The sequence below is a fragment of the Hemitrygon akajei genome, chromosome 18 (assembly GCF_048418815.1).
Source record: "Hemitrygon akajei chromosome 18, sHemAka1.3, whole genome shotgun sequence".
NCBI classification, from domain to species: domain Eukaryota; kingdom Metazoa; phylum Chordata; class Chondrichthyes; order Myliobatiformes; family Dasyatidae; genus Hemitrygon; species Hemitrygon akajei.
Window position 1 is genome coordinate 47796600 of NC_133141.1, and position 12598 is coordinate 47809197.

A 12598-nucleotide genomic window follows, 5' to 3' on the forward strand; every position below is an offset into this window, starting at 1 on the left:
TGTGTCAATCACTAAGAAGTGACTGGCATTGATTGCAATGTACAGAAATTAAAAATAAGCCTCATCTCAAGGCAAAATACGTAAAGTCAGCAAATATGTAAAATGTTTGGCATTTAGCTACAATGTTCTTAAACAATAAGAAATTATAATTTACTAGAATGTGTTGCTAAATCAGTGGTTCACGAGACATTTTGTGCATGAGGTCAGGTTGGCACAATGAGTATTATGCTTTATGCTGTGAGTTGTCTTTAGCTTAGCTCACCACAGATAAAAGATGCACACTTAGTGCCTCAAACCACAGCTAATGTCGTGCTTTTCTGGGAAGTACTCTGAAAATCCTGTTTGTTCTACAGTTCCTTGTTCACAAAGCTGATAGTAGACAGAACAAGACCACTGAAAGGAATGTTAACAAAGGTGATAATAATCAATGTTGATTAACAATTCCAGAAGAATCAAGTACCGATGGATGGCAGGTTAAGGTCGATTATTTTTAACAATGAGTTTCAGCACTTCACTGATATTCCTGATTATATGTCACATATCATCAGTGACATATTGACTCATGAACTGTCCAAACCTCACCACAGCACCTAAGGAATTCTATTCAGATAAGCAAGTAAATCTGGAAAGAGAAGCTGAAATTTGTGCTGACTGCCACGAAGCACATCCAGTTTTCATGGATGTACTTCAGAAAAGGATATTTGCTGCTCCTGTTGGTCTGGTCTAGGCATGACTCAAAAGTCTACAACAGTGACCAAGCTGTTGATATTTAGAACGTAGGCTGGGAGGGGAGGGTTTGCATTATGAATTTCATTATCAATATCATCGAACTTTTGACTGCTAAAACTGTGCATGTAAAAACAAACAGCAAAATAAAAATGAGGACATAAAGTAAACTTCTGGAAATACTCAGCAGATCAAGCAGCATCCCTGGAAAAAGGGAAAAGAGTTAATGTTTCAGGTCAGGAAGCCTTTGCCAGAACTGGATCTCTGACCTGAAACGTTAGCCCTGTTTCTCTTTCCACAGACGCTGCCTGACCTGCTGAGTGTTTCGAACGTTTTCTGGTTTTATTTCAGATTTCCTGCGTGTGCAGTGTTCTTCATTTACATCATAAAAAATGAAGTACTGAACATACAATTGTTAAGCAGTAATGAAGTGGGGAGTGCTGTGTAAAGAGCGCAGCATTTTAATCCTTAATCTCAATATTTTATATATCTTCAGCAGAAAGATACACAAGGTGAAATTCTGTTCTGCCACTGGACTAACATCATTATTAAATGCACAATGTTTCGGTAGTGATGTTTGTCACAATTCAAATGATTGACTGTGGCTACTCGATAAAATCTATACTTTTTAACTAGTTCTTTTAATCTATGTATATGGTTAACATAGCCACCTAAGATAACTCAAATGTGATTTAATCAAGAACTAAATACATTTTAATTTCAGTAAAAGCACAGAATAATCAGTTAATTGTTGCAGTTGCTCTTTACCTGAAAATGTGGTTCTTGGAGAATATGACTGAGTTCTGCTGCAGTATCATTCTCCTTGGCAATTGGAGTGATATCGTTAATGATCTCCTTCACCAACTCCAAGTTATTATCACGCACAGCTTCCAGCTTAGTGTCTTCCAGTTTCTCATGCGCCTATATGATAAAAATACATTAATAACAGATATACAGAAAACAATGGGAGATGTACAAAGTGAAAAGTTTGTAAGAAATTTCTGTAAAAGCTGTGGACATAAGATTTTATATTTAGGAAATTTCACAGTACACGCATGTAGATACAAGGAGATTAATCCTCTGTTCCCATATAAATATACAATGTACAACGACAATCAGAAATTTATTTTGGCTTTGAACAAAGGATGAATTAATTTAACTTGGATAGTTTGTTTCAGAGCTATTGAGTGGCTTCCGGTTTAAGATGGCGCTGTTGAAGTACCATGCCTACTTGCCGATAGCAAACAAAACTAACTACTTTATTAATCACAATTTTTCTGGTAAATTATCACTGTAATCAATAGCTTGCAACTTCCCTTTCAGGGCAGAACTATTGAGCTGCCTGTATGATCTGGCATTCTTGTGGTGTGAACTGTAATCTTGAAGGTGCAGGATGGTTGTGATGTGGTGTGGTGTGTACGGGGCAAATTGAAGCATCAGGGACTGGGTCTGAGAGCAGGGAATGAGCCAATGTTTGGCCATTGACGGAGCAGACTTGGAGGCGATTCGATGCGGCAGAACCAAGGCAAGGCAAGCAGAGGCAAGGCAGAGTGAAGGTGGTGGGGCCCGGGCTCGAGAGAATATTGAAGCGGCAAGGCCCGAGTCCGTGTGAGGAACAGCTGCTTTCTGTGATGTGCCGAGCTGGGTCCACAACTCTTTGCAGTTTCTTATGGTCACAGTTGCCACATAAAGCCATTATGCATCTACATAGGATGTATTCTCTGGTGCATTGATAAAAATTGGTAAGGGTTATGCCAAATTTCTTTAGACTCCTGAGGAAGTATAGCCATTGGTGAGCTTTGCTGATATAGCAATGACATGGTTGGACCAGGACAGGCTATTGGTGAAATTCACTCCTTGTAACATGAAGCTCTCAAACCTCTTAACCTTAACACCATTAATGCACTGCAGACATGTACCATGAGCTTGAGGAAAGCAACAAGGAGCCAATAACCAGTTAACAATGTTCCAAGTTAATAGATGAACAAACATGTTTGGATGAAGAGGGAACCAAAGAATACAAAATAAAACCACCAGACTTGGCTTCAGACTAATAATAATGGAAATCATCAGAGTAGTTCCAACTTCAAACAGTCAGCAACTTGAAATAAAGTTTACCTCTGCACACAAATGGATACCACTTGTAAAGAAAAAATAATTAGGAGAATACCAAAAGAATATCAACAAATATCTAACTCATCCCCTGATCCAGAAGTAATGCATCTTTCTTCTCTTGAACACCCTAAATACTTAGCTCACTTAGGTCTTCAATTATAAATGTAATTGACAAATACACATTATAGCAGGATACCTTTTTAAAGAGAGTACTTCATCTCCCAATGACATTGACTTGACATTAAAACCCCTTAGAGTTTTCAATTTCTAAAATTAATTTAAAATTTGAATGTAATTGTAACTCTTCTAAATTATGTTTAATGGTAGTAGTCGAATATTGACAGAATTAGTCTAATATTTGACTACATTTTACAGATATTGCAACAGCACAACTGTGAGAAAGGTACAACATTTAGATAATATTTTGTACATTTTACAAATAAGAATGAATATGGAAACAAATACAGAAGATAATGAGGGTTGAAGTACCATGAAATTTCAACTGAAATTGAAGTATTTTATACAGCATGGTATGGAAAGGGCACTGCAGCAGACAGGAGGGCTCTACAACGGGGAATCAAAACTGCCCAATGCATCACTGGCACAAGCCTACCCACCAAGGATATACACTATATACAGAAAGGTGCTGGAAAAGGGCCAGTAACATCATGAAGGATCCCACCCACCCTGATCATGGTCTGTTTATCCCACTCCCATCAATAAGAAGGCTGCATAGCATCCGCACCAGGATCACCAGACTCAAAAACAGTTACTTTCCCCAAGCAGTACGGCTGAACAACACCTCCACCCACTAACCCACCCCTCCACACTCCCAACCACCACTATTTTATTCATTTCCTGAAACCACCTTATGTACAGACACTCCTGTGCTTACAGTCACTTTATAGATATAAAATCAATGTATATAACATATTTTATGTATTTATATTTATTGCATTTTAATGTATCTTATTGTGTTTTTGTTGCATTATTTTATTCTCCTTTACACTAGTGTACTAGAAATGACATAAAACAATACTGAATCTTGAATACTAAGATATTTTAAATCCATGTATACTAAATTAGTTGTTTGACTCAGCTTGCTAAGCATGACTATGACTTAGCATTCCATATAAAATACAATTAGTTTTACATCTGATATTACACACCATGAGGTTTCAAGGTCTTTTACTGTGAGAACTCTGTGAGCACCTGAAATTTTCATTCAACCAGTGATTTTCATTGATTATGGTGGAGAATACGATGATGATATCATGATGGCCATTTGGTACGTGATCTAATTTCACAAAATTCAGCACCAGTGTACGTAGTACCTGATTGTATTAATGAATTAATTGGTATCAATGACAAAACTGCAAAATCTGAAATAAACACAGAAAATGCTGGAAACACTCAGTAGACCAGGCAGCATCTGTGGATACCGAAACAAAGGTATTATTCCAGGTTCCAGGACCCCTTGTCAGAACTGCTGAATGTTTCCAGTGCTCTCTGTTTTAAATTTTGACAAAATTGCATTACATAGCCCATGAAAATATTGTGCAACACATTAGAATTTCTAAGCCATTTAATTTTAATCTGCTGATGTGCAACCAATGTTTTCTTGGGAAACAGATACACAGTTATTAAAAGCTGATACAATTGAATGATACTTTCCAATTCAGTTCAGTTCATTAGCTGTTTAGAAATAAATTCTTAGGAATAAATGAAATATACTATGTATCTATTGACTTTTATAGATAATTAGAGCTTTGTTTACATGCATACAACTTCAGCAACTGTGTGCAATAAAATTAAAGAATAAGCTATTGTCAAACCAAATTTTTATTAAAACACAAACAAGAGAAAATCTGCAGATGCTAGAAATCTGAGCAACACATACAAAATGTTGGAAGAACTCAGCAAGCCAGGCAGCACCTATGGAAAAAATGTACAGTCGACGTTTTGGCCCAAAGCCTATCAGCAGGACTGGCATTTAAAGCACTCAATTACTGGGTGCAGCACACCAGTATTCAAAAAAAGTCCCTCCAAGTACCAGGCACTAGTTGAACTCCCACTGCACTTAGTTCTGGGAAAAAATAGTTAAGATGATGCAAGCTTTGGTCACTCACTCATGCTAAAGTACAAAGGTGGAAATCTTAAATGTCATGCTTTAACCAAACATAGGACAGAAATTATCAATCCACCTTACGAAACCATTGCTTCAACAATACACCCTTTGATTCCACTACTTCAGCACAAAATTATCAGCAGTTAATTCTAGGAATGTGTTTAACAAATTTATTGTACATCTTGAAATGCCCCCAACTTCTTAAAATAATGGTGCTCCCATCATGATGTTGAACTTACAGCATAAAAAAAAGCTGTACATATCTATGTCAAAATTCTAGATGATGATATCCCATAATACCATAGCCCACGGGGCAGAATTAGGCCATTCAGCCCATTGAGTCTGCTACACCATTCAACCATGATTGATTTATTATCCCTCTCAACCTCATTGTCTTGCCTTCTCTCTGAGTCTTATGGGTTTGTTCTCTCAGTTTGGGGTTTGCTGAGCTGGGAAGTGCTGTCATAGTTGTTGAGGTGATAAATATATGGTAAAGCTCAGATTACTTGTGGTTGAGACCGCTTAAGTCTAGTACCAGGATGCATAACTGGTACTGCAAATTTGCAGTGACTGCTGTTAAACATGTGGAGCAATCCACATGCTCCTGAGCCCCATGAATGCATTGGGCTCAGGAACACCAAATACAACCAAAAATTATATCTCAGAATCTGTGCTCCTATCCTTTAAATTGGTAAATGCTATACAAAACCATAATTTTGTTCCTTCTTGTAAAAATATGTATAACTTATGTTTAAGCTACTGCTTTCTTCTGCTTCTGTGATGCTGCAGTTATGTACCTTTGATGTTACTGCAAGAAAGTTTTTCATTGTACCTGTGAACACAAGTTCTTGTACATATAACAATAAATTTGACTTTGATCAAAACCTCAAGTTTTCATATGACCATATAACATAAGAGCAGAAGTAGGCCATTCAGCCCATTGAAACTGCTCCATTATTCCATCATAGCTGATTTATTATTCCTCTCAACACCATTCTCCTGCCTTCTCCCCGTAACCTTTGATGTCCTGACTAATCAAGAACTTATCAACCTGTGCTTTAAGTATACACAATGACTTGGCTGGTATATCTCCTCATCTGTCTGTTCTGCATGTGATCAAGCATAATCAATTGATTATTTGCATCTAATTTTGCATGGTTACTTTAAACAGAGTTCTATTGTACATGTATGTCCCCGAAAGCACAACATCAAAGTGTTTACTAACAGTCATGAAGGGAGGGTGTGGGGGGGGGAGAGGAGACAAGGAGGCGTCTATGCCCTTATTGGCCTCTCAACCTACACACACCTTTGCACTAGATATTTTCCTTTGTGTTGTCGTAGATTTTTTTCTCAGATGCACACTGCAAGTTAACCAGTGTAATATTCACATGTCAAGCTTTTTGTCAACTTTCCAATATATAATTTAAAAATTTTCCAAAATCAAAAGCAACTACAGTTACTGTATCTGAGGCGGTCTGCACATTTCATCTTGAAAGCTACAGTACATACAAATGTCTAATGATTAGCTGCCTTCAGAAATATAATTATTTACTGAAGGAAAATGCTAATTTCCGGAGAGATTTTACATCCAGGTTACAAGGTCATTAACTAATTGATGATGCAATGTATTAGTTTGCATTATCCAGCAGGGAGTCAAAACCACGAAGATCTTCTTTTATAATAATTACTTTGAAGAGCTTTTATTCAGCTCTGAAAATGAATGATAGTGAACAATCTTGTTTCTAACATTCCACTGTGAGAATATACTCACTCATGAAATGTGTTTGATAATTGCCAATCCGTGAATATCCATTGAACAGAATGCGTGTGACCTTATTTCAGATGGCATTAAAGGGTCAATTAGGCTTGTGATCTAGCGGTAACATTTAAGCCATTAAGGTAAAGATGACAAATTTAAAGCCTCTGGTCAAGATAGTGCTGAACTGCAATGTCTGTTGAGACTGTGTTCAGAATTAGTTGTTTTTTTTAGGTTTGAAAGGATGAATTTGGGAGCAGCACAGGGAGTTAGGGATAGGTTAGGGTTTCGGGACAGGGATGTGGAGAGTTGGAGGTCAGGGACAGTAAATGAAGAGTCTGAGGCAGGAACCAGAGCCCAGGTCTGAGTACCCCATGGCAGAAGGCCAGTGCTCTCCATAGATTGATTTTGGGTTGGCAGGTGCCAAGGACAAAGACCAGCAATCCTCATGGCCAATGACCAAGGTAGCCGGGCCTTGTGGGAGAGGGCTGGTGAAACCCCTGGGTCTGCAAGCCCACCTAGGTCAGCAGAGTCCCGGAATTGGAAGTGCACATGGGCAGGAAGCATAAGGACCAGTGACCACCTCAGCACTGGGTGAGTCCTGGCATTGGATGTCTGTGCGAATCTGGAGTTCAAATTCCCATGATTGGCAAATCCTTGGGTTGATGCCAAAGGTCGGAGATCAAAGTTGGCAGGTCCATAATTTGAGGCCTGACAGTTGAAGTCCCTCATTCGTCAAGTCCTGATGTTGGATGTCCGCATCCACAAGTTGGAGGCCCAATGGTGTATCAGGAAGTTGGAGGGAGGCTTGAGCTCTGTGGGTCCAGGCCAGGAACCGGAGGTTGAAGGCCTGGAGGCCTAGTAAATTAAACTGAATTTTCCAAATGCTGACAATTGATAACAGATAATCGCTTATGATAAAAAAAACTTTCTATGAGATTTATCAGAGATAACCTAGTAAGATTCTAGGGAAACCTGTCTTACACTTAGTATTTCTTCTAAATATCTACTCCGATATTCATCTGCATGAAACTGCTTCAATTTCAACAGAAGGCTTCAGTTACCAAGAATTAACAATTCTCTTAGGAATACCAGTAAAAAGAAATTCTAAGTATGCAACATCTGAACTGCTTCCTTTCCAAGTTGAGAGTGATAGTAACCTTTGGGTGGTGGGACAGCTTTAAACAGCCATGAACACTGAAGGCCTATGGACTGAAGACGAAGGGTCTCGACCTGAAATGTTAACTGTTCATTTCCATTCAAAGATACTGCTTGACCCACTGAGTTTTTTTGAGTAGTTTGTTGTCCAGAATTACAAAATGATTAATATGAGGGAGAATGGTTCAGTAAAACCAATAGTAACTGCTGTGCATTAAAATCCTTGTGAAAGTGAACAACGTTGTTTGGGCCCATGCTATGAGTAAAATAATTTCCAATGCAATGAAGAATTTTATAGAGAATATCAGCAGTGGTCTCAAAAATCACATGAAAACCATGGAGATGTTGGGGGGGGGGGCACCATGGTAGCATAGCAGTTGCCATAACACTATTACAGCACCAACAACACTGGTTTAATTCCCATCGCTGTCTGTAAGGAGTTTCTACGTTTTCCCTGTCACTGTGAGGGCTTCCTTCAGGTGCTCGAAGGGCCTGTAACTGTGTTGTATCTCTAAATAAAATAATAAATGTAGAAGGGAAATAAAATACCAGGAAGGAATGTATTGATTAATTAATCAATTAATAATTCTGATTATTAATGAGGTGAGTTGCCCGCACCTCCACAGATAATTCAGGCTGCATATTTCACTGAGAGTGGCCTAATACACATTAAAGGGGAAGGGGCTGCAGCTATGACACTGTGGAGTCCGAGAAGCAATTATAAAAAGATGTGAAAGAGAAGCAAGAATAGAGCATCAACTCTTGTGTCTGTTCCACCATTTGGTAAGCTCATGGCAGATAGCATGAACTTACATTTCTGCTCTAACCCCTATCCCTTGGTTCATTTCACATCTAAAGTATCTGTCAATCTCTGTTTTGAAATGTACTTAGTTTTTGAGACTCCACAAGCCCTCTTGGTACAGAACTTCAAAGATCCATTACTCCATGGGTAAAGAAATTTCTTCTCTGCCTTGAGTGTCCAGCCACTTTGCTTTGATATAGTGACCCTGGTTCAATCAGAGGAAGCATTAACTTTGCTGTCAAGTCTCTTAAGAAAGTTGCACCCTTCAACCTTGTAATGTCAAGAGTGTTTTGGTTTAGTCTTCTTAATCTCCCTCAGACCACAAACTCACCATCCCAGGAAATTAATTCTGTTTATTCTGACTCCAGAGTAAAGGCTTCTAGATTAAACGTTAAACCCTTTGGCTGATTGGGGCTGCTAAGAATCCTGGACAGATCAGGTCCAGCTCTTATTTTGAACAATAAAGACAAATTTCACAGAGGGATCTTTAGGTCTGCCCTTGTTAACATGTGCAAAGATCCAAAACCGGCTTTATATGCTCACCAATGACAGAACCCATCAGAGAAAATTGAGTCTACCCAACTCTTACAGTAAATAGTCAAAGTGCATGTCTTTCAGAATCAGAATCAGGCTTATTATCACTGGCATGTGTTATGAAATTTGTTAACTTAGCAGCAGCATTTCAATGCAATACATAATATAGAAAAAAACAAAATAACAATATTATTAATGAATAAATCAATTACAGTATTTGTATATTGAATAGATTAAAAATCATGCAAAAAACAGAAATATATATTAAAAAAGTGAGTTAATAGCCAAGGGTTCAATGTCCATTTAGGAATCAGATGGCAGAGGGGAAGAAACTGTTCCTAAATCGCTGAGTGTGTGCCTTCAGGCTTCTGTACCTCCTACCTGATGGTAAAAGTGAGAAAAGGACATGCCATGGGTGCTGGAGGTCCTTAATAATGGATGCTGCCTTTCTGAGACACCACACCCTGAAGATGTCCTGGGCACTTTATAGGCTAGTACCCAAGATGGAGCTGACTAAATTTACAACCCTCTGCAGCTTCTTTCGGTCCTGTGCAGTAGCCCCCCCACCGCACCCCATACCAGACAGTGATGCAGTCTGTCAGAATGCTCTCCACAGTACATATATAGAAGTTTTGACTGTATTTGTTGGCATTCCAAATCTCTTCAAACTCCTAATGAAGTATAGTCGCTGTCTTGCCATCTTTATAACTACATTGATATGTTGGGCCAGGTTAGATCCTCCAAGATCTTGACACCCAGGAAACTTTAACATTTTGTAAAGTTTGCAAGGCTCAGTAAGTGCAAGTGGACCCACAATTCATGGTTCCTTCCCAGGTAACGTGCTCTGTTACACAACTACGTCACAGGCAGTACCAGGTCTCACCCATGATTTCAGAAAAGTATTTTAAAGTCTGCAACCCTAAGTTGACTTTCCCAAAGGGTTTGCATATAAAATGAGAAAGTTGAAAGCAAGTTTCATTAAAAGTTTTCTTGTATAATTTTATATTCAAGGCATTTGCCAGCGTATGCCATTTATACAAAAACACAGTAAATTCGATATAGTCTCACTGTAGGATCAATATAAACTCTGGATGGTTATGACAGCATGACTGATGGAATATCGATCAGAAGAATTTTAATCCCCTCCTCTGCCTTGCAATTCCAGTCACCCAATTACCATCAATAGCTTTAATTCATGGCATTAAACATTTATGGTTTGCACAATCTTGATAGTTCGATTTTTTGGAGTAATGAAGAACTCCTTCTCTTGTCATGTGCACTAAGGCGATTACAAATTCAAAATAGAGATATTTATAACAATCCTACAGATAATAATTTGAGCAATTCTTTACCCTTCCCATATCAGTGAATATGAACAATATGGCAAAAACAAAAAATAAATGACAATATACTTCCTGCACTGCAAATGGATTGTCGTAAAACTCCTCTGTTCGACAGTTTCAACACCTATTTTAAAGGTATTTATATCCCATGCTGTGTTAACTCTTTCAATAATTCCTACCTACACCATTTCATTTGTCACACTGGAGACATAACAAATGATTTATCTAGGGGCTTTTTCAACAGGGGAAATCAGCTAAAAAAGCCAATCAACACACAAACCTTATCAAAAAGTATATTAAATATTTGAATTCCACAGTGACTGCTCAATGATGACACTAAGTCCCATTCATCGTATCAGATCCCACGATAAGTACCACCTGTGACCCAAATCTCTGTTAGGGACTTCTTAAAAATTAGTTCAATGTAAAATAGAGTAACACAAAAATTGCTGGAGGAATTCAGCAGGTCAGGCATCATCTATGGAAAGGAATAAAGAGTCGATGTCAGGACCTTTATCAGAACTGGAAAGGGGAGAAAAGTCAGTATTATTTCAATGTAAGATGGTTGTTTCACCTGAATACTACTTTAAGATTTCATGTCACATAATGATGAGGTTACCAGAACAGCAGCCAGAGTTCTACACCATTGATCTCATGATCTGGGTTTGAATTCTAATCAAATCTTGGAAATTAAATTTTAAAAATGAGTTTCACAAACAGTGAAACACACAAAATGCTGGAGGAATTCAGCAGATCAGGCAGCATCGGTGAAGATGCATTAACAGTCCATGTTTCAGGCTGAGAACCCTGATGAAGGATCTCAGCCTGAAATGTCAACTATTTATTCTTCTCCATAGATACTGCTTGATTTGTTGAGTTCCTCCACATTTTGTGCCTGTTGCTCTAGGTTTCCAGAATCTGCTGTATCTCTTGTGTTCAGAGCAGCTGACGATGTATAAGATACCAGCACCTGGGGAGCAGGAAAACTGCAAGGTTTCAGGAAATACGCATTGAAATGCTGGAAGGATTTAAAGTTTATGAGGAAGAATGGGGATAAGGAAGAGCATATGAAAGGTGAACAGAACAGTACAGGAGAGAGAACATTAGTGCATAAGTATTAGCAATGGGAGCTGGCCATTTAGAACTTTAATCCCACTCAACAAAAGCATTAACTTCCACTTGTAACTATGTTAACACAAAGAACATTTATTGCCATACATTAAGGTTTTAATGAATTACTGGATTAATATTTTCCCAAAGTTACAAGGAAAAGCTACAACTTACTTAATGCTCCAGAGCATTCATTGTAGCTTTCAATATCACAGAATTATCTAGATAAAAGAACAATTGTTCTTTACAGCATTGTATTAGCATGATGTATTATTGAATTCTCTAGATATGTTCTTTATCGCTGGACCTCTTCCTCAGAAGTCACCAGACTAGAAGGTTATACAAAGAGAGTCTGGGAGAAAGAAGGCAGAGTTTAGTAGGGTTATTGGCTCCTAACGGCGACTCCTTTGCTTGCATCTTCGGAAACAGTTCTATTTCCATCTTTAATGTCTCTACTTTCCCCTTTCAGGGTTCTTTTGAAGACCCTGATCTGGAGTTACACACCGACTACAGTTTTCTGCAGGAATGGGACCTGCTCTCGGGGTTTCACAACTGGCTATTGTTCAGCACGCCAAGGTCTCGGCCTAAGAGCTCCACTCGCCTTCAGAGGACCGAGTTTTCATGGCTCTGGAGATGGGGTGGATTGGACGGAAGTCAGTGCCTCTGCAGGAGATCGGTGTGTCATGGGAGATGGAAGATTTCTGGCTGTGTGCCTAGAGACCCGAGATCTTTGGGCACAGAGCTCAGAAAAAGCGACACAACAGACTTTTAACATCGTAAACCAGTGAGTTGTTTGTTATATCTCCCCTCTCGCTGTGAAACGGAGACAACACTTTCTCCCTTATTAGGAAGAGAGAGAGAGCCTGTGGTTTGTCGAATTATTGGGTGAACAATGTAGTCTTTGGAGTACTGCAAGTCTGTGTCTT

At 38.7% G+C, this 12598-nt stretch overlaps 1 protein-coding gene across 7 annotated transcripts in view; it reads right to left on the reverse strand.

The window, feature by feature from the left end:
• mpp2b (MAGUK p55 scaffold protein 2b) overlaps positions 1-12598 on the reverse strand; it is a 553630-nt gene that overhangs the window by 60481 nt on the left and 480551 nt on the right. For all 7 annotated transcript variants that reach the window (XM_073071618.1, XM_073071619.1, XM_073071622.1 and 4 more), the window contains one exon: positions 1495-1647. In XM_073071618.1, the coding sequence (XP_072927719.1) occupies positions 1495-1647 (153 nt within the window). The remainder of the gene's footprint in view (positions 1-1494; positions 1648-12598) is intronic.